The sequence below is a fragment of the Chanos chanos genome, chromosome 1 (assembly GCF_902362185.1).
Source record: "Chanos chanos chromosome 1, fChaCha1.1, whole genome shotgun sequence".
NCBI lineage: Eukaryota > Metazoa > Chordata > Actinopteri > Gonorynchiformes > Chanidae > Chanos > Chanos chanos.
In genome coordinates, this window is record NC_044495.1 from 35,366,309 (window position 1) to 35,387,021 (window position 20,713).

At 39.3% G+C, this 20,713-nt stretch overlaps 1 protein-coding gene across 1 annotated transcript in view; it reads right to left on the reverse strand.

Moving 5' to 3' along the window:
* plekha7a (pleckstrin homology domain containing, family A member 7a) overlaps nucleotides 1–20,136 on the reverse strand; it is an 80,109-nt gene extending 59,973 nt beyond the window's left edge. Inside the window, exons 1-3 of the mRNA XM_030772698.1 lie at nucleotides 20,009–20,136; nucleotides 19,824–19,900; nucleotides 19,609–19,666 (exon numbers count right to left, since the gene is read on the reverse strand). Coding sequence (XP_030628558.1) covers nucleotides 19,609–19,666; nucleotides 19,824–19,900; nucleotides 20,009–20,091 — 218 coding nt within the window. The 5' untranslated portion in view covers nucleotides 20,092–20,136. The remainder of the gene's footprint in view (nucleotides 1–19,608; nucleotides 19,667–19,823; nucleotides 19,901–20,008) is intronic.
* Nucleotides 20,137–20,713: the final 577 nt, after the last annotated feature.

A 20,713-nucleotide genomic window follows, 5' to 3' on the forward strand; every position in this document is an offset into this window, starting at 1 on the left:
TGTGTGTGTGTGTATCCTAATGACATCATGCCTCATGAGACCACATGAACCAGATTTACTTGGATTGTGCCTCCAAAGACAGAGTCTCTCACTATTAATACCTCTCTTTAGCAGAGGATAAGCTAAACTAGACTACTAAAGCAGTGTACTCCAAGCTTCCTCTCCCCCCTCCTGTTCATGTGTTGTCTCTGACTCTACCTGAACTTTACCAAAAAAAAAAGTCTCAAAAGACTTTGATATTAATATATACAGCATTTTACACAGATATCTGGATAGTGAAATATCATGTAAATAACTGGAGATATCATGTAAAATGCAAAGAGAGAGTGAGGAAAAAAGATATCAGATGATTTCAAATGTAACTTTCCCCCTTGAAATCGATCACATATCGTCCTCAAATATATTTTGTGATTCATGTACCACTGCAAAGAAGATAAACTTTTAATGGTAAAAATTCCATAAATGAACTCAAAAGACTGACACCAAATTACATAAACAGATTTCGAGCCAAAAGTAGGAGACCCCAAAGTTGTACAAACAGACTTTAGCTTAACCCCACCTACAGACAGAACTGCTCATCACAGGGGGAAAAGTAAAAAGTAACATACAGTCGAGGTGTTCTCAAAGCTATCACAGACAATTCTCCCAGTAGGTTTTGCTTTGCTCTATCTCAAACCAGCAGGGACTGCCTCCTATAGAGGTTCCTTCACAAGATGAACCAAAAGTAGAGATGTGAGATACACAGACACAATCCCAACTGGTGGAATCACCAAGATTTAATGACAAAGAACGAACTGTCCATTCTACTTTCTTATTATTTATTTAAATCTTCGTCAGACATTGTTTGTGAAGGATGAAATTCCTAGAGTACCATAACACTCAGTGTAACTCTGATTGTAATTGTAGCCTCAGTACATCAAAGTTACTGATTTCCTACCTACTGTCAGTTCTCCCCATAGATATCATCACTGTAATAACTACAGACAGGATGATTTAGAGGCTTGATTATTCTCTTGCTTATAACTGCACCCAAGGCAATAAAGGGGACTTGCCAATTTGGCTGGCTGTTCACATTGAAAAGAATTCTTTGACGTCTGTCATATGGAATATAATGAATCTCATTAGTCACCAAGAAATTTTCCCACTTCCAAAAAAAGAGTCGCAATACAATCGAGGACTGCAATTACTCACTGCATTAGAAACTCCTGCTCATGCTCAAATTTTCCATGTCACGCTAACTCAAACCAAACCAATGAAAAGTCACACTGAAATTGAACGCTTTAAATATTCATTGCCTACCCACTGAGAGCCCTCTTAGCTTGTCTTTGAGGGGCTCAGAGTCTGAATTTATTTAATTGATGTTGGAGAAATAAGCCTGCATTTTCCTCATGAGCAATGTATGAGATCAGTTTCTATAACATGACCACTGCTGACCACATAAAGCCCTGAACATGGCAGCTGCTCAAAGCAATTATCTCTACATTCCCTCTGCATTCACGCGTTATTACAGCTTTTCATGAAACCTCCTTTAAGTCAAGGTAGAAAAGGACTTTCATCATGACCCAAGCATGGCACCAGAGCAAGCAGCGACCCAGACAATTACTTGATCACTTTTGACTTTATGCAGTGCTAAATTAAAAACAAAAGAGAAATATTCAAATATTAACGTTATAATTAAGCTTCAGATGAACAGGGCTATAACAATAAGCAATGGCTTTTAACATGCGACTCCATAGAGAGGAGTTTGCCATCTTTGTCAATAGTAATGATTTACATGTCATTTCTTGCTCCTTGCAGAGAGGCATGTTAAAACATTTTGTTGATGAAGGCCATATTTAAAAACTGTTCTTCATTAAGCTGCAATTAAGTTAAAGACAGGCTGTCGGCATACCCTTAATGAGGACTTCAAAGCATTATTATGAAGAGAAAAGTACAATCTTACAGCATCATTACTCACTGACCAAACACGTCTCATAGCTCTCAACACTCAACACTGGCTAAAACAGAGGACAGACGGGCGGGCAAAACAGGGGGAGGAAGCATTTTTCATCTGTCAGTGTATGTTATTAAGTTTGAAAACAAACAACCGCACTGTTAATTTTCCAGCCCAAGAGGAGCTTTAATATTGACACATGCCCTTGCATCACACTCCACACTGACCTTTATGTAAATATTTGGAGTATATTGGAGAGAACTCTTATACCGAACATCCTTCCCCCAAGTTCACATATCTGTCAAACAGTAAATGCACTGGAATGTATCTAGTCAACACAGGAAATCTCCTCCAACAGTATTAAAGACCACGAATGTGAAAGTCAAACAGAATACCTTCATTTAAGAGCTGTCAGTTAATTACAGTCTTTGTATATGGTCCAGTACTGCATTATTAGTCCATACAATTACCCTCATTACTCCCAATAGTCTCCGAAGCCAAAACATCCTTCTCTCCTGCATGATCTCATACTGTTCCAGCCCAGACCAACATTCCCGTCCAGGCTTGCAAACCATGACTACATCATACAGACAGCCTTCTGTGAGAAATCACCTCAGCTGCTCTGAGCAAGTTTACCGAAGTAAAATACATTGATCAATCAGGTCATCAGATTGAGGCCACCGCAAGTCAAATTTGTTATACATACGTCAGTTTAAAATATGGCCACAGTTCATAGTGCTTTGTTCTTCTGCAATTACTTTTTTAAATACCGCTTAGCTAAAATTCTGTTTATTCACTAATGACTGATTACACACACCATAGACATAGCATACCATATACCATTTTTAATTAGGACAAATATCAGCTTAACACAAGGTTATAGTATAATAGGAGCTTGAAAAAGCAAGAAACAGAAATGAGTCCATTTTAACACTGTAATCACAAAATGAATCACAAAAAGTCTGCCACCCCACATTTGCTGGCAACAAGCAAAGTGTAAGAGACTCATGGCAGCGTTCTAAACATGTCTAAATAAAGTAGAATAGCACCAACAAAGTTTCACAGCACCAATGAGTTTCTCAGTCACAGAGCATTATCCTCATACCTGCGTTAAGAGTCGCTGTTTAAAGCTCTTGGCCATGGAAATGACAAACAATGCAGATTGGTGACAGAGAAAAGCCCCAACTGGTGCAGTCCAACCCCAGACAATAATAGAGAGTGAGAGTGGCCGTCTGCCTGTCTAATGGGACTCTGCTGATCCAGCATGTGTTCTCTGAGCTCTGGGCATGTGTGCCTCTTTCTGACTGATCACAGTCAGTCCTATGCACTATTCAAATCCAGCCACACTCCTAACACCCCGGGCCTCCTGCCCGCGAGCCTATATCACATGCGGAAAAATACCCCCGACCGGGACCTCCGCTAACTGCCAACCGATGAGGGTGTAGGTGTGGTTCACACTTTGCCGCGTAAAAAAATTTCTGGTTCACATTTGTACAAGCAAAACAATTCACACCTGTCCTACAGCGGGGAAAAAACTGAAACATAGCGACCCCTAGCTTAAACTGAACTCCCAAGCAAACCAAATCACATTCAGTTAAAATGAATGTAACTTAACAAGCAAAGACAGTTGTCTTAGAATGTATGTTTAACCTACAGGTGCATTATATTTGGCAACAAGCCCAAATTGGTTCATAAAATTCAACTGTGTTCATAGAGAACGTAACAAATGCAAATCCATGTCTTAAAAACCCACTTTAGTGCTTCCCTCCATGACCATCCTCTTTTTTGGAACTGGGACAGAGGTAAAGTGAATGTTCTACAGTGGGCAGGCTCTGTTACATGGAAGTCTAATGTCTAACCAACCGTCAATTTAACCCTCTCCACCCTTTACACAGCAAACCATCCTTTGAAAGAGTTTAAATTGGTATCAAAAGGTTTAGGGCCACAGATAAGACAGGAATTACCGTTCTCAGAATGAAGAAATTCATATGTAGTGAAAGGACTGGAATGTGGTCAGCTTTAACCTATGGTATGAGACTGAAGCTCTGAAAGTCTGACAGAGCTGCTACAAAATAAGCAATATCAATTACACTTTTGGCCAATGATGTATTAAAAATAGAACCACACACTCAATGTCACATGCTGAAAAACAGCTGTGTTTCACAGCTGTGGCACACCAAAGAGTATTTTTGTTCTGCCTAGTAATAATATGTATTGCCTGTGTTTAATTTTTGTTCTACTACTACTACTACTACTATGTTTACTACCACTACATTTGGACTTGCATGCAAAACATCACCTACAAATTAAATAATCAGTCACCAGAGAGTTTACTAACATTGCCTAGATGGAAAGATAATCATATAAGCAAGTTCTTAGACTCCTCTTTAGACAGCCATTCACTTCTACTTGTATGTGGGGCCATAGAGGAGTTAATGATGGTTTTAATGGCATCTGTAAATCAGTGTAAGGCTGTTTCTCCGTCCAGGTCATGCGATGTAACCCCACAGACTCACTCTCTTACTACTACACACGACCAGGTAACATCTGACAACTGTGTTGTACTGCTATCTGTGAAACTTATGTACAGTATTAAGCGCATTACAGGTGCTCTGCTTCAGTTATAAGAGTGACTCAAGGGGTAATACAGTAATAACCCATGAACACATCCCAGATGTTTTTAACATATTGACCGGATCTTGGTGAGAGCATAAGAGACACTTAATATCTGACATTGTGTCATTGCTAGGCAACCAATAACCAACAGGACACAAGGAGTCACAAGGGCAGGAAACAAGTAGATGACAAACTGCAGAAGTGCAAGTATGTCCCTGTGTGAGACAGGTGCAAATACTGTGAATGACATAGACTTGAGGCAGCTCTTGTCTTTCTTATACTGATACACAAAGGAAGTTTCATTTTCAGCTCAATGTTTTAACATGTGAGGTCATTTTTTAGACACATCCCTGTAGTATTACATATAACCTTTATCTTACTGATATTCGCAGTTAAAGCTTTATTGCTCTTACGTGTATTGAGTGAAGATACTAAAAAGGTGTTAGAGAGCACAGTGAAGGTAAATTAGTCTGTCACAAACCACAATAATAACCAACAGTGGTGTCTAAAACCTGTGGAGATGGTTATCACAGGACCTACTGATAATTATGTGTCCTAATGGGAACATTTCTATGAGCTATGAGTAGCTTATTGTTTTGATAGCCGAGTATACAGTATTTCAGCTGTAGGCTTTATATGTGTTCCTGTAGTACAATACCTCATCACTGTATTCAGAGTCTACCATACATAAAGCATCATTCAACAGTTTTAACACACCTTCTCATAGATGAGTTTCTCTTTATTTTCACTATTTTACACATTTTAGAATAATAAGTGGAAACATCAAATACTATGCAATAACAAATATGGCCTCTGTCATTGTCCTATTGAAAAACAAATGATGGCATAACTGAGTGTGAACCAGATGGGATGGCGTGTGACTGCAGTGTTGTGATAGCCATGCTGGCTAAGTGTGTCTTCAGTTCTAAATAAATCGCTGAAAGTGTCACCACCAACACCCCAGAACCATCACACCTCCTCTCTCATGCTTCAGCGTGGGCACCACACATGCAAACATCATCCATTCACCTTCTCTGCATCTCACGGAGATATAGGAGTTGGAACCACAAATCTCAAAATTGAACTCGTCGGGCCAAAGGACAGGTTTCCACTGGTCTGTTGTCCAGTGCCTGTGTGTCTTGGTCCATGCAAGTCTCTTCTTCTTATTTGTGTCCTTTTGTCGTGGTTTCTTTTGAGCAATTCTACCACGATTCACAAAGTCTCTTTTAAACAGCTGATATTAAGATGTGTTTGCTGCTTGAACTCTGTGAAGCATTTATTTGGGTTGTAATCTGAAGTGCAGTTAACTGGCAATTTCTGAGACTGATGACTCTGCAGCAGAGGTAACTCTTGGTCTGCCTTTCCTGAGGTGGTCCTCGTGTGAGCTATTTCTTCATTTTGCGACTACACTTGAAGAAGCTCTCAAGTGTAGTTCTTGAAATTTTCTAGATTGACTGACCGTCACCTCTTAAAGTATTTATGGACTGTCATTTCTCTTTGATATGTTGAGCTGCCATATTATGGCTACTACAACCAGAAATAAGGGTCTTCTACCAAACAGGGCTATTAGTACCTACCCTACCTTGTCAAAACACAATTGGCTAAAACACATGAACAAGGAAAGAAATGCCAAAAATGAACTCTTGAAGAGGTACACATAGTACTTGATATTATGTACTGATATTATAATATTATGATTGTGGTTAAACATTTCTAACTCTAAATTTCAGTGAAGTTCTAAATGAAAACTGCTTGTGTGTTGGGGATTATAAAAAAAAACAGTATTTCTTAAATTTAACGTTTTGATTTAGAAAGAATTTCATACATAGATTTCAAGTGCAATCTTTACATTTGCCTTTAAACCAAATCTCAAGTATTTAAGCATAAGTCTTTCAATCAAAATGCCTTTAAGATGATGAAAAACATACATTTAACTGGGTATGTCCAAACTTCTGACTGGTAGTGTATATGATAAAAAAAACACTTGTCGTGGATGTAGTCTGAAAACATGTTATGCTCTGCTCTAGAACCATCCACATTTCACATCCACCTACATACTGGTCATACATTGAATCACTTATGCACAGGACTAGCAAACCAGTGACTTAATGTCACACACACAGCAATGCCTAAATGCCACGCAAGAAAAGCAGGCTTTTCCTATCATTAAGATTTACAGAGGAAAATGACTGTTCTTTATGTAAAGGCTCAATCCCTGACTTATCTGCCTTTCATGATGCAAAGAACTGCCCTAAAATACCTCACCTGTGAAATACCAGACAAACTGCCCTAATGCTTATTCTTGTTTTCACAGCAAATTTCTTTTGTTCACGCCTGACTTTGCCTCATTGGATTTGAAAGGAAGATGGAGCAAAAGGAACAAAGAGAACAAAATTCTCATGAAAGATTTCATAACATTAGCTTTGGGCAGATATTCAACCACATTTCAAATTGGGACAGGTACAACACCCAACAACACACTTCATTCTCTCATAAGTATGAAAAGCAATCTAAAAACACACCTAGGCTTTGCAAAGTCGCAATGATAATATCACATTGATTAGTAAACTACAGTTGAGCAATAACACCAAAAACGGTTAACGCTAAAGCGAAAACAAAATCACAATATACACCGAATAATGTTTTACCTTCAGTTTGAAGAGGATCATAATACAACATAATAAATTATAGAAGAAACCTGAAGAAACCCATATAGAATTATCATAACAGGCTGATATGTAAATGCTATAGGATAGTATAAAACATGTCCACTGGCTCCCGAGTGCTCTCTCAGACAGTGTGCCTTGTCATGTTCCAACAGGCCCCACTGCACAATCAACATGAACTGAATGCCTGAATCATAAATGGTACTTTAAATTTAATGTGCTGTGGTAAAAACTAAATTCAGTCTAAAAGTGGGAGCAGCACTTAGAAGTGTTACAGAGAACACTATGCAAGCATTCACTGTGAGGGTCTCTAGAGCTGCATCCCCTCAACTTTAATACAATAGTGACATGCACAGACACATAACCTGACATTAAAACCTCCCAGCAAAACCCATACTATTAAAAGTTCCTTGCACAACATGTAAGCATTAAAATTCCCCAACACAACTCAGAATTAAAATTTCCCAGCAGTATTTTTTTTTCACAGCATTAAAAAACATAATCAATATGGACTGCTGCTGGTGACAAACATCCCTGACTGTTGACATGAACTGACTGGTGCTGTTGATGGATGACAGTGAGTTGATAAAAGACAATAAAGTTCACTGCAGCGACCATAGGGAATAATGGAAAAGATGAGTTGTATTGCTTGGCCTGAGGGCTCTCATCCACAGCATATTTTACATTAAATATCAGCCTGTGGTTTATTGGATAATAGATCCTACTACTTATTACTTACTCTATGCCCAATTCAATAGAGGGGCACTGGCAATTTAGTATGTGCACACAGAAAAAAAAAACAAGAATGCTGATCAAAACAGGTGGTGGACAAACATTTGCTAGTGTTAAATCAGCCACTGGTAAGGTTTTTGGACTTTTGTGCAAGTTCTCAGATTGACATGCAAACTAAAAATAATGGACAGGTAGGTTGATTTTCTGTGTCTAGAGTAATTCACTAAGATTAAGGTTCAAATCAGACTGGTAACTGCTTATACTATTTAACGAGCAGGGAGGCAGGTAAAAACGACTGTGCACCACGTAACTTCTACAGCAGGAAGAAAATGCATACTAAGAGCTGAGAGAATGTTAGAATGTTTACCACTCTGCCTTTTTCAAATGGCAATGAAAAAATGATAGTGATAATAATCATCACCGACAGCAAAGTACCACACACAAAGATGTCATTTAAATGGGTTGTCTATCATATCATTTTCTCTCATCCTTAGAACACCACCAAGTAGTAGAGAACGACTTAAAAGAGTCTTTTAATCTTCTGCTAAAGCAATTAATGTCTCTCACTGGTGCTCTTATCAAATCTGGCCCTTTGTGTGCAAAACTGTTCTTTACCTACTGTTTCTTTGTCCTTGGACACTTCCAAGCCCTCCATAATAACTGGTCTCAGATCACAGTTTAATGATCTCACATTATTGCATTAGAGTGTCTTTCACTGTAGCAACCCCAGGAAAGTCTCCTGGTTTAACAGTGTAGTTTGCCTACATCAGCGCCATCACATGTAGCTGCACTGGCATGTGGCATTTATTCCTCTGCATAAAAGCTGTGAAATACTGTAGAGGAAGGTGAGAAGACACAAAGGAATGCAAAAAATACCCCCAAAATGTATTACTGATACTGTTTAATAACAACTATTAAAATAATTTCTTTCTGAAACCTCTGAAACACTTGAAAAAGCCTTTTATGAGACAGCCATTTTATGAATATGTAAGTAATTCTGTATCACTCCCTTCAGAGCAGACTTTGACTGTCCTTTACACTTCATTAAAATCATTGGATTAAAGCTGAGGTGTGCTAACTGTTATCTGCTGTAATTTCACACAAATTTACCCAATAACACAGCTGAAACAATGTTTCATTCCTTTTATTATCGTCGCAGCTTTGAAATATCAGTGGGCCCTGCCATCTCTCCACTTTGTTGTCTTGTTACGATGGTCTTTGTTAGCAAGAGAGCAATAATACTGCTTTGATAAATGGAGAACCACAGCTTGTGCTTAGCCATTTAGCCTGTCGTCTGGCTGCTGTGTGGGGACTGATTTACTTTCTTTATGGCTTGACTAAACACAGCCGTGACAGTGACCATACAGACATCATCTGCTCCCTGTCACTAGGATTGAATGCACTGTTTTCTCTCCTCGAGGCCTTCAAAAGAGCCCTCAGCGAAATGTTTCAACATTTCTTCTGTGTGGAGATGACATACAGCCCGCTGTATATGACACCCTTCCAGAACAGCATGATTACACAAGCTGCAAGGATTCATTTTCAGCACAGCCCCTGCAACGGATCGATACTCATAACATCCGGAGTTCTCATACAGGGAAGTATGTATAAATACATATATATATATATACATACACATCCGTCATGCCACATGAGCATGGAAGTTTAGGTCACTTTAGTGGTATAGGTACATACCTGTCTACCCAGAGGATGGGTCTATTATTTCTCGGCCAGGCGAGCTTGCATCTGACTGGCACAATCTCCTGACCCGAGTCCCCTTCAAAGGCATGAGCAAAGCAATTCCCCATTCTAAAAGAGACACTGTTTCTAAATCTGCTGAACACAGCTGACCACTCTTCCTTTGTTCCTCTCTTTCACCGTGTCTATCTCAGTCTGCCCGTCGCATGGTACCAGGACCGGACACATGATCCTCTGACACTCCCCAAAGAGGGAAATGCTAATGTTTGCAGCGAGGCCAGTCGGGGGGTTAAGAGTGGCCAGCGGAGGAGACATTGGCGGCATGCCTACGCTCATGTCCCTCTGTGCAGTCCAGCCTCATCTGCTTCTCAATCCATCCTTTGTCCTTCCACCTCTGGCCAGCGCTCCGCACGACAAAGACCCACAGCACTACCCGAGACCCACGCTATCCATCAAGACATCTCATGATGGAACGCGCTGGAATGTTCAAGGATTTGCATGGAAACATGCAAGACGTGGGACATACATGAAATGGCTGGGACTGATAACAGAGAACCAGTTCTTACAGCTAGAGGTCTGTAATATGTGAAAACATTCAACTCCTTTTTCATCATCTCAGGGAGGACAGCGGGACATTTTGCTAATATAAAAAGGTTAATATTCAGTAACTTCTGTCCTCTATTTGGATATGTAAAGTCCAGAGCATCTGAGACCTAGATGAAATCCTAATTCTTCCAGATCCCTTCATGAGACCAGCACAAGGTACGTACAGACAAAGACAAAGGTGACCAAGCCCCCACCACTGCAAGACTCGGCCAAGACCAATACCAAACTCTGTCACACCAAAAAAACTATGGCTATACTAATAATTGATGACTACCATCTGTGAAATCACATTACATCCACATCACAACACTGCGCATGTTTATGTGTCTATTGACACAGTTTGTACAGTGTGGTTAATCATTCTGAGTACACTAATGCAACCATGTATGATGCAAACAGATTCAGTGTCATAATGCAGTGGAATTAAGGTTCTCTGTGTGTGTCTGTGTGTGTGTGAGAGAGAGAGAGAGTGTGTGCACGTGTCTGTGTTTGCTCTTCCACACACAGTTTCATTTAACATTGTGCTCTGACTCCGATCCACAGAGAGAAGCAGGAATAACCCTGGAGATCAGATACACAGTGAAAGATGCCAGGCACGGCGAGCACTCTCACTGCTCCTCCAGAAAAGAAAGTTATTAGTGGTCAGTCAATCTATCAGAGCCAGTGGGGATTTCCTTAAAATCACTCAGCTGCCTTTTCTTCTGACAGAGATAACAGGAAACAGGGAAGAAATGAACTATGTAATGTACAGAGACATCAGAATGAGATTTTCAATTTATGCAACATATATTTCATCATTAAATGTGTGCTAAGCAAATAAAATAAGGAAAAAGCCACTCTCTTTCAACTCCAGGCAAGGAGACACAATTGAGAACACTCCACTGAGAGGGACATTAAGCAGCCAACAGTGCTCTAAGGAAATGTTTCTCCCAAGAAGTCTGTAGGGAAACATCAAATAGAGACAGAGAGAGAGAGGCTGTATAGGAATATTACACAATGGTATAGGAGAGAACAGAAACACTCCCATCAAGACAACCCAGGACACTCTTCCAAAATAATCCATATTTATACCCTCACTCCACCAAGCCGTTTCCTCATAGTTCCCATATAAAGAGACAGACCTAGACTGTCTGTAACACCATCAGGCAAACAAAATTAACATAATACACCACAGTGTTGCCGTAACATGTGCATGAATGAAGAACAAGCACAACAATCAATTGTTTTGTTACTGTGGTTTATTATTTATTTACAATTCCATCCTATAAATAAACGATAAACCACACATGAGGAATATCCTGTGGTATGTGTTACGTAACATCTCTCTAAAGACTCCATTTCCTGATTTTGCATTGTTACCTCCTGACGCACACCAACTTGGTTCACCAAAGTTGGGCACGCACTTTTGTCATCTCATTCCATTAAAATGTTAACGTGCATTACATTTGCGTTTTATTTTCCATTCAGTGTCCTGTACAGTTAGTGCATTAGTCATATGTAAAAAAAAAAAAAACACGTTAGTGAACACAAAAAACAGACAGCAATTTTGCATAAGAATATGAACAGCATAAGAGCATTATGCCAACTAATTGCAGCTCTGTCAAGCTACTGACACAAACACACTCTTAAGATCACAATTCAGACAGAGTTGTGTAAATATTTAAGTACTCTCTCTGTGTACTCTCTGTTGAAACGACACACACTGCAGTTCAATAATTTAATCTTTACATGCCATGCTTCTCAACACACAAGAGGGAAAACATTGACATTTCATCATGAGCCTGTAAAGCATCTATAGAAAGTCCACACCAACTTATCCATCTCTCACATTTTGTTTTGTCTGAGGATAAAATATCAAACTCTAGTGCATCACCACTAATTCTTTATTTTCCAGTCATTTTCACGCCATTCCTCATTTTCCCGATTCATCTCTCATTTAAGAATTAGACATTGCCAATCAAAATCTGAAACGCTGCAACTGTCCAAGCGTCTAAACCTCTGAGTTAATATTCAGTAGGTATACCGGTCAGTCTGACAGTGCTGGCCTTTACTGACAGAATCACCTGGGCAGAGTTTTGCATACCTAAAGCATGATGTCAGGTGGGAGCTTCCCAACAGTGGCTTCCTTGTTGTTACATTACCGTCCAGGCCACAGCTATGGGTTGCTAGGGATATCACGGTAACATGCATATTCTGATCAGTCACTGCCATTTTGTGAAAAAAAAGACTTATTTTAGTAATTATAAGGGTTATCTTGGTAATTTGCTGATCAGTCTCTATCCTGTTTGGTCATCTGGTTGGAAGGTCCTCTCTGATTTGCTGGTTTTCTTGGTAGTTCCACATACTTTGCACATTATCAGGACAGTTTTACCATATCTGCACTTGTCTCATACTTTGCATCTATCAGATCCTTTTTTCCTGTTTTCTTCACCTTCTCTCCCAGTTTTTACATAAATGTTCATTTGGCCCTAGAAGTTGTTCAGAAGCTCTTGTATAATTTTTGTTTAAGAATTCTTTAGTCTACAGCATGGAACCTACAGTAACTGCTTGAGAGTGTATCCAGGACAAGACCGTGTGAGTCACTATGACTAAACATCACTTAAGCTCAATTAACTTGGTGTGTGATTTTGAAAGTGATTACCTTTCAACCACTTTAGGATTACAACAGTGTTTTAAGTGTGAATGCTTATTAAGTCAAACTTCTGATATTTTCTTGAATGTTTCAATGAATCATGGAGAAGAACATGTAGGTGTTAAAATAAAACAATTTCGGCGAATTTTGACTCAAGACTGTAAGTCGATAAAATCTTTGGAACTCAAAAGGTCTAAACTTCTCATGGTTTCCGAATCTCGTGGCATGACAACTAATAATACTATTTGATCTCACAGTTTAAGCTCACAGTTTAAGTTCTACAAGCCAATGCAAATCAGTAAATAAACCATTCTTCAAGGGCACATCCTTGTTCCTAGTAGGTCGGTGATGCTAAAGGAAGGAATCCGCTCAGACCTTGGACACAGTGATATATAACCACAGCTGAGCTCATCAGGTGAACAAAAAAACAGGAGGTAACTTTGCAGTTCATAGCACAAAGGCAACCATCTTCTCTGAATGGTGTGAAACTCACTGGTGCACTGAAAATGGCATTAACAACCCATCCAAAATCCTGCTGTTACCATCATTCAAGAGCACCTCAGATAACAAGACTTTAATGGTGAGGATGCAGTCAGTGAGCTGGTCGAGATACGGTCCCACAGGTTGTGCTGAAGGTTGTAACCTCCGAAAACAGAGCCGTTTGAGCATTTGGTGCCCTCTCCTGTCCCTGCCAGTGGTGGAGTAATAACCTGAGGAAGAGAGTCAACTCTAATTGTGCCAACATTTTTCCTCTGGGGTGACAAAGACAAGCAGCACTGTCTCTGAGAGCGTGCTCAGCTGCTAAAACACCTTACATCATTTTAATTTTAAGACTGTGGGAAATTTTAGTCTATTCTTAAGAAGGTTTACAGGATCAGTACAGTTTTCACTCCTTTTACTATGACTCTGCACATTGTTGAACAGACCTTGAGTGCACACACATTGTTGTGTTGAGCAAATACAAACAATGTTGTTTGCTGAGTGCAACTGCAGTATACTAGTCCAGTCCATCGAGAGAGTGCCACAAAAAGCAGCAGCAACAGCAGGAGCAGGAAAGTGTTTTACAGACAAACAAGCCAATCAAAGCCTTTATGCATTCTTACATTTGACATTTGTCTTGATTCACTTATGATTGGACTAACCAAATACTTGTGGTGCTCTCCATACAACTGTGTCCTGTGCATACACATTCATGACCTAGTCGTGCTCAAAACCACTCATAAACCACTCTGAATGCAAGATTTCTATTTGTGAATGTCATTCGTTTACTTCTGAGAATTCTCATACACATTTAAGCATTCTCCTGACAACTGAAGAAATTATTTTGTTTTATCTCCTGTACCAGTTAATCATTTACCCAATGCCAAAGTCAAAGCTTACTTCTTTTTCATACGTGGGACTGAATCCAGATGCAGAGAGTAACAGACAAAATCAGTGAATATAACAAAATGCAAGAAAAGCATTTGGATGTAGACAAAGAAACTCTGTTAGTTTAAACATGTAATCAAAATGCTAAAACTACATTTCCATGGATAGCATGTGGGAAAAAATGTGGAGGGCTGTAGTCCTGTATGACATTTACAAACAATTCATCTTCACTAATGGAGCAGCAAACAAACAAACACAAAGACAAGGCTGTTTGCTGAGCTTGAAGTAAGAGGAGATGTGAGACAATAGGCCAGCATTCCAGAACTTTCTGCAAACACTTTCGTTATCGTGATTCAGGCATGCTGTAGGTTCTTCAGTCTCGTATTCGGCGAGAGAAAGAAAGTGAAGACCAGTCAAGCCATTTAAGAGCAAAGTCAACACAAGTGTTACCATCAGAGACAAGAGCTGGTGCCATGGTGATGAAAGATTCCACAGATAAAGAGTTTACTCTATAGGTTATTCAGTCTTTTGATTCACTCTTTTGATTCTCACCCAGGAGCTTTTAATAATAAAGAATGCCTTTTCTACTGAACACTGCACCAGTGTGATAAAGAGGAAGATGGTAAACATGACCTGTTCCAAAGAATTCATAAAAGTGTAAGGAACTCCTGATGCTTTGTATGTATTTTTTTAATCAGTGTTCCTTTATCCATTCCCAGTGTATATTCTTTACAATAACACAGTTAATAACAGGGACAGATAACGTAACATAAAAACATATTCTGATCAGTTAAGCCATTCACCTTGAAGACGATAAATGAAGTGATAAATATGCCCTGACATGTCTTGATGTGGATTATTCTCAAGCAATTTAACAAAACATCTCACAAGAATTGAACTCACTTAATTCAACTCACTCTATCACTGCTCCACCAGGAAAAAATCAAATACGACAGACATAATAGGCTACACACCTGTTTCATGATATACATACAGACATTTTTGACATTGGGAAAACTTGGCATGAGAAAGGTCTGTCGGTGTTACTTTTGGCACATTTTCATTACACTGAACAACTTATCATCCTCAATGTCTGAAACTGTCTGCAGTAAAGATGCCATTTCCCCAACTGCTATGGCTTCTCATGAACCAAACTATACTCCATACAATTACAACACACCAGGACTCCAGCAGAGAAGGTCTATTGTTTTACAGGCCTTACACATCTGTCTTGTTTTGGAGATCTATACATGTGTTAGGTCAGCGCAGAGGGAATCTTGTAAAGCTTGTTAAAAATAAATAAATAAATAAATAACCCACGTTGTAAAACTTCCACATGTTTCAGTGAAGAGACTCCATTTAGAGAGCCTTAAAGAGAAGCCCAGAGTAGCAGGTCCGCCCTTGAGTTTAGTTTCATGGTATGCAAACAACCCACTACCACCAGGTTGGGTGTGGTGACTTTGCAGTGAGAGTGACATAAAACTATTGCTGGCTATTAAAACCACTGGGTGCTGGTGGACTACAATTAAACTCATTCTGTTATCAACCACCCCAGTCACTCAGTCTCTCCAATGAGCCAATAATGAGGCCATCAATTACATGATAATCAGTCAGCAGCCAACAGAAACTATAATTTCCCTGCCGGTTTTACAGGAGCAAGGATAAAGCATGGGTCCTGAAACAATAGAGTACTATGCCCCGTATCCAGTAGTCTTCTAACTCTGTTTGTTAAGGTGTACATATTCTTGGGGAAGCACATAACTTTGTTTGTCAACTTTATTTGTTATTCTCATTGTTTGGCCGTTATTTACATCATTTGAATCAGACGTACATGCTTCTGCCTTTGTAATTCTACGGACTTGACTCCATTAGTCATGTAAACCTTATTCAGGTAATCACAGTTTAGCACAGAATTATTTCACCCTTGTGGTATTTTCATTTGAATCCAACGTATCTGATTAACAGAAATTACACACTATAGGAGACAGCCCTATTGAGACCAGTTACAAAATAAATGTACTTGTAATCCGTTACAGGTACTGGGAAAAAAATATGTAATTAAATTACAATTACTAATCAAAATGTTGGTGATTGCAAAGGGGTAAAAATCTTATATGTAGCCTATAACATTCATTCTGCTGCTTTGCATCTTTTCGCCGTGCAGGAATGTCTTCTTTTGGCATATTTCCGGACACAGGGTCAGCAAAGCTGTTGGGACAAATTTGAGTGCAACACCATCAAGGCTAGAAAGGCTCCATTCATTTGGCACTATGCACTCAAATTTTGAGTGTTGTTTTTGATTGGTTCTCTTGTTTGAATTTGCAACGCCTCTTGTCTGCCAATCAAATCAATGTGCGTTGCTCTAAGCAGAGTCTGACATGCCTGTGACCAGCCGACCACACAAATTTTTGAAACGACCAGCAAATTTACTGTCAAGTTTCTGTCAAATATGACACCACGTAGTTGTCATGCCCTCTCTAAAGAAAACAAAACAGAAAATGTTTCTCTTTAAATTTTAAAACATTGACACTGATCTACATTTATGGTTTTAGCATTTTTCAGCTTTATTGCCCAGTTTAAAACATTTGTTAGCAAAGAAATCAAAAAGTAATCAAACATAATCGGTTGCATTACTTTGATGAAGTAACTAAAATAGTTACATTACTTATTACATTTTAACAGGGGAGCTAGTAATCTATTACCTATTACATTTCAAAAGTAATCTTCCCAATAGTGGCTGTAACACAGTCTAAGATGGAACAACATGCTGCACAAATTTAGATTTGTCCAGAAATGAGCGTGAATTTGCATTGGGCATGAAACACATGCTGCACGTATAAGTGCGCTCATTTTGATCCTCATCCTCTTTTGGCCACTCCTAAGCAATGGTGTTCGATGATAAAACAATCAGCGTTTAGAACTTTTTCATTCTCTCCCCTGATTTAAAGTAAAATGAAAAATGTTTTACAGTCACACACCACATCACTGGGTTATGGTACCATCATGACCTGAGTGTTGAGATCTATATCCTTCAGTTTTTGACAGTGTTTAAATGTTGGTTGGGTATATGTGACAGTGACAGTGGTCATGGTCGAAGTGATAAGTGCAAGATGACAAAGACAACAATCCCCTACAATGCATCTGTTTATTAAAAACTCAATTTTCATTCTGAGAAACTGACCAAATAATTTGGTCAAATCTAAGTCATTGGAACTGCCACCAAGACTAGAAGGTGCCTATGTTGCAGTACAATTTTCACAAGTACTGTGACTTCTTTCCTGAATGGTAGCCAGGCCATTTGAGCCTTAATGACAAATTTGACAGGTCCCCAAACAAAGCACATTTCAAGAGTTAGTCTTGCCTCAGGCACTAACGTCGTCTGACTGACTTACATCTATATGGACAAACACACACAAAATGCTCACCTTATAATCTTATAGCAAGCACATTAACTGCAGTAGAAACCTAAGGAAAGGATGAAATAAATCCATTTACATATTTCTAGATCTGACAAAAACACAACATAGAAATATTACGTAAATTATTTTTTAACTTCGATGGTTAAAGTACGCAACATAAGGCATAGATTAGTGGCTACGGTATAATCTAACGTTAATGAAACATTGATGTTTACAAAAAAAAAAAATAAGAAAAACATTCAAAGCAATGTACCAGTACATTTGTTTTATAGACACTGTATCATAATCATATCAAAATCGTGCTTTCTGACAGAGAAGGCTTTGCATTTATCTTTACCAAATCACTTGCCATCTGCTGCTCTGACAATGATCTCTCCCACAAATCCACATCACACAAGTTAAGATTCCCTGGGAAGCGCCAGACGGACAATCCTGCAGGGTTTATCCTTCAGGTTTCCCCATTAATCTAAGAGCTGATCTAAGCCAACTGCTCTCCATATCTCCTCAGAGAGAAGCCTAGGCCCATCATCAATTCACTGTAAGCTACAGGCAGTGAGCTTCCTTCAAATACCCTGGAGATGTCCCACCACTTCACTCTTTGTTTATTACAGCTATATTGTAGCAATGTTTCTACTGATCAGAATACACCAGTCCAGCATTGTATTAGCATTATGTTACTCTCACCGAATGACTGATCACTGTTCACTGTTCATGTTCACTAAATATTTGGATACTTTGCATGTTTTACATTAAATATATTGATGGGCAGCACTGAGCACCAAATTGGTCAGATAATTTTGACTTGACGATTTATGTGTGATCCAGGCAATATATAGTACTTTCTTCTTGGAGTGTTCTGTCAACATGTTGTGACAGTCACCTAAATGTGAGTGTCTCTATTAGCAAAGTATTTCTATGACAACAACAGTAGGGCACTCTAACTGCATGACAGTTTCAAATTGGTACATGGCTCACGACATGTCATGACATATACAAGGCACATACGACTGAATTGTTCCTGTGGGTCATGCAGTACAATGTGATAATATATATCTACAAATAAGTTACACAATGTGTTGTTTTTGTTCATTTCGTGTAGGCTACCGGATATTTAATGTCAAATGAGACAAAACCCGAACTCTCGCTTAGTCGTTCATATGTAATAAGCCTTCATTAAACGTCATTTCAATTTCCAGGGGTACAACCTATAGCATTGATTAAATCTAATATGGAAACAAGTTGGAAATCTCTAAAAATTTTCATATCATACAGAAAAAGTTTTCAACAACAGCAGCGTATCAGAAATATAGCCAATGTGTCCAGCACTACAGCTCCCAGCAGTAAACAACAACAAAACTGTGCCAACCACACAGATGCCCGCGCATCCCGTATCGTTGCGACTAGTAATCTTCGTATCATCCGTAAAAACATTAAGAAATGTATCACCACCAACAACAACAACGACCATTATGGGGAAAACGCCAAAAATACTGCAGTACAGTATGTAAATAAATACATTTTAATACATTTTCAGTTGTTGAAATTCAAGAGGACCACAAAGCCCGTACGTAAAAACCGTACGACCGGGTCTTTTGCAGTGGAATTCGTAACCATGTTGACTGAGCGACCAAATTAAGACAAATAAAGTGGGTGTGTGTACTGGCAGGAAGTGTAGACTTTGAACTCCAGGGGGTGACAAGAAAACATTACGTGGTCAATGTTTAAAACACTTTACGACTTACGCATGCGATAAACAGGATAATATATTCCTTAAAACATTAAACCAACACCCTCTGTTCTCTGAAATCCTGCAACAGGCATGGCTGTAATTGACCAGCCTTTTATTCTAAAGGTAACGTGTGTCGCTCTGGCAGGCTAGCTTATGATTAATTTTACATGAAAACACAGGCAGAATCTTAGTGAAGACTATAAACTTACTCTATAAAGTAATTTGCCCCTTCGTTGGTAAAGCCTTCTTCCCATCCTCTCGGCAAATCTACAGAGGAGGAGCAAAAAGACACGCATTCAAAACTTTCATCGTTTCGTTTTACCTCGCACAAAATACACAAAGACAAAGTGATATGTTATATCATGTTTTCTGTACTCCATAATTTTATGAGAGGGCGGTGTACAGAAGACTGAATAACACATACCTGACCGTATCATGTGTCCAGAATTGACAGGTTCAAAAGTCCGTGGGTGAAGCCAAGTAGTAGTGCGCGTTTCATCGCTGATATAAACAAACCACCTGTTAGCTATTTCGAAGCCCCGAAGTCTCCCACCACCTTAATAAGACAGACAGTTTCCCTATAGAACATTAAGAACACCAAACACTTACTCGATGAAGAACACTCTGCCATCTTGGCATACTCCAAAGGACCAGTGTTCAGGTAAGCGGTCCTGTTCGAGCGGGTCCGCCATGATCCTGGTCTACGGTCCTTGCAACCTCATTGTTTCTCCCTATCCTCTTGGGAATACAGCCATAAGGATCACCGCTAGCGCGTGAAGGCAAATAAAGGGGAGGGCTTACTCTGAGGTGCGCCTTACAGGTTCCTTCTCTGCCGACAGAAAATGAATGAGCGTCACAAAAGTAATGAAATGAAGAACCACTATTTGGTCAAAGTTCATACGTATGTCTTTAGGCGCGAAAATACCAGTCTGAATGATCGCTCTTACCTTCGTTTTGCATTAAATCCAAAGGCTGGAGCAAGTCTGACACAGTGAGCGCAATATGTGGAGAGGGTTTAAAGGTGTGTAGATACCCGACAACGCACAGAACGTCCTTAGGGCACAAGCTGAAACAAGCCTCCTGAATGACAGATTGTACAATACTTGCAATTTTATGACCTCATTCTTCCTGACATATAGGCTTACCATTTTTCTCCCTGTTATTTGGACAAATACTATTTTCACAGTGGCTTAGTCCATACAATTATATGGTGCCTGATAGTGAAATATAGGTTGACTTTTTTTAGGCACCAAGTAGGCACCAAGTTGGAGACATCAAATGCATATTTATGTCTCCCACATTTAGTGCGTAGGA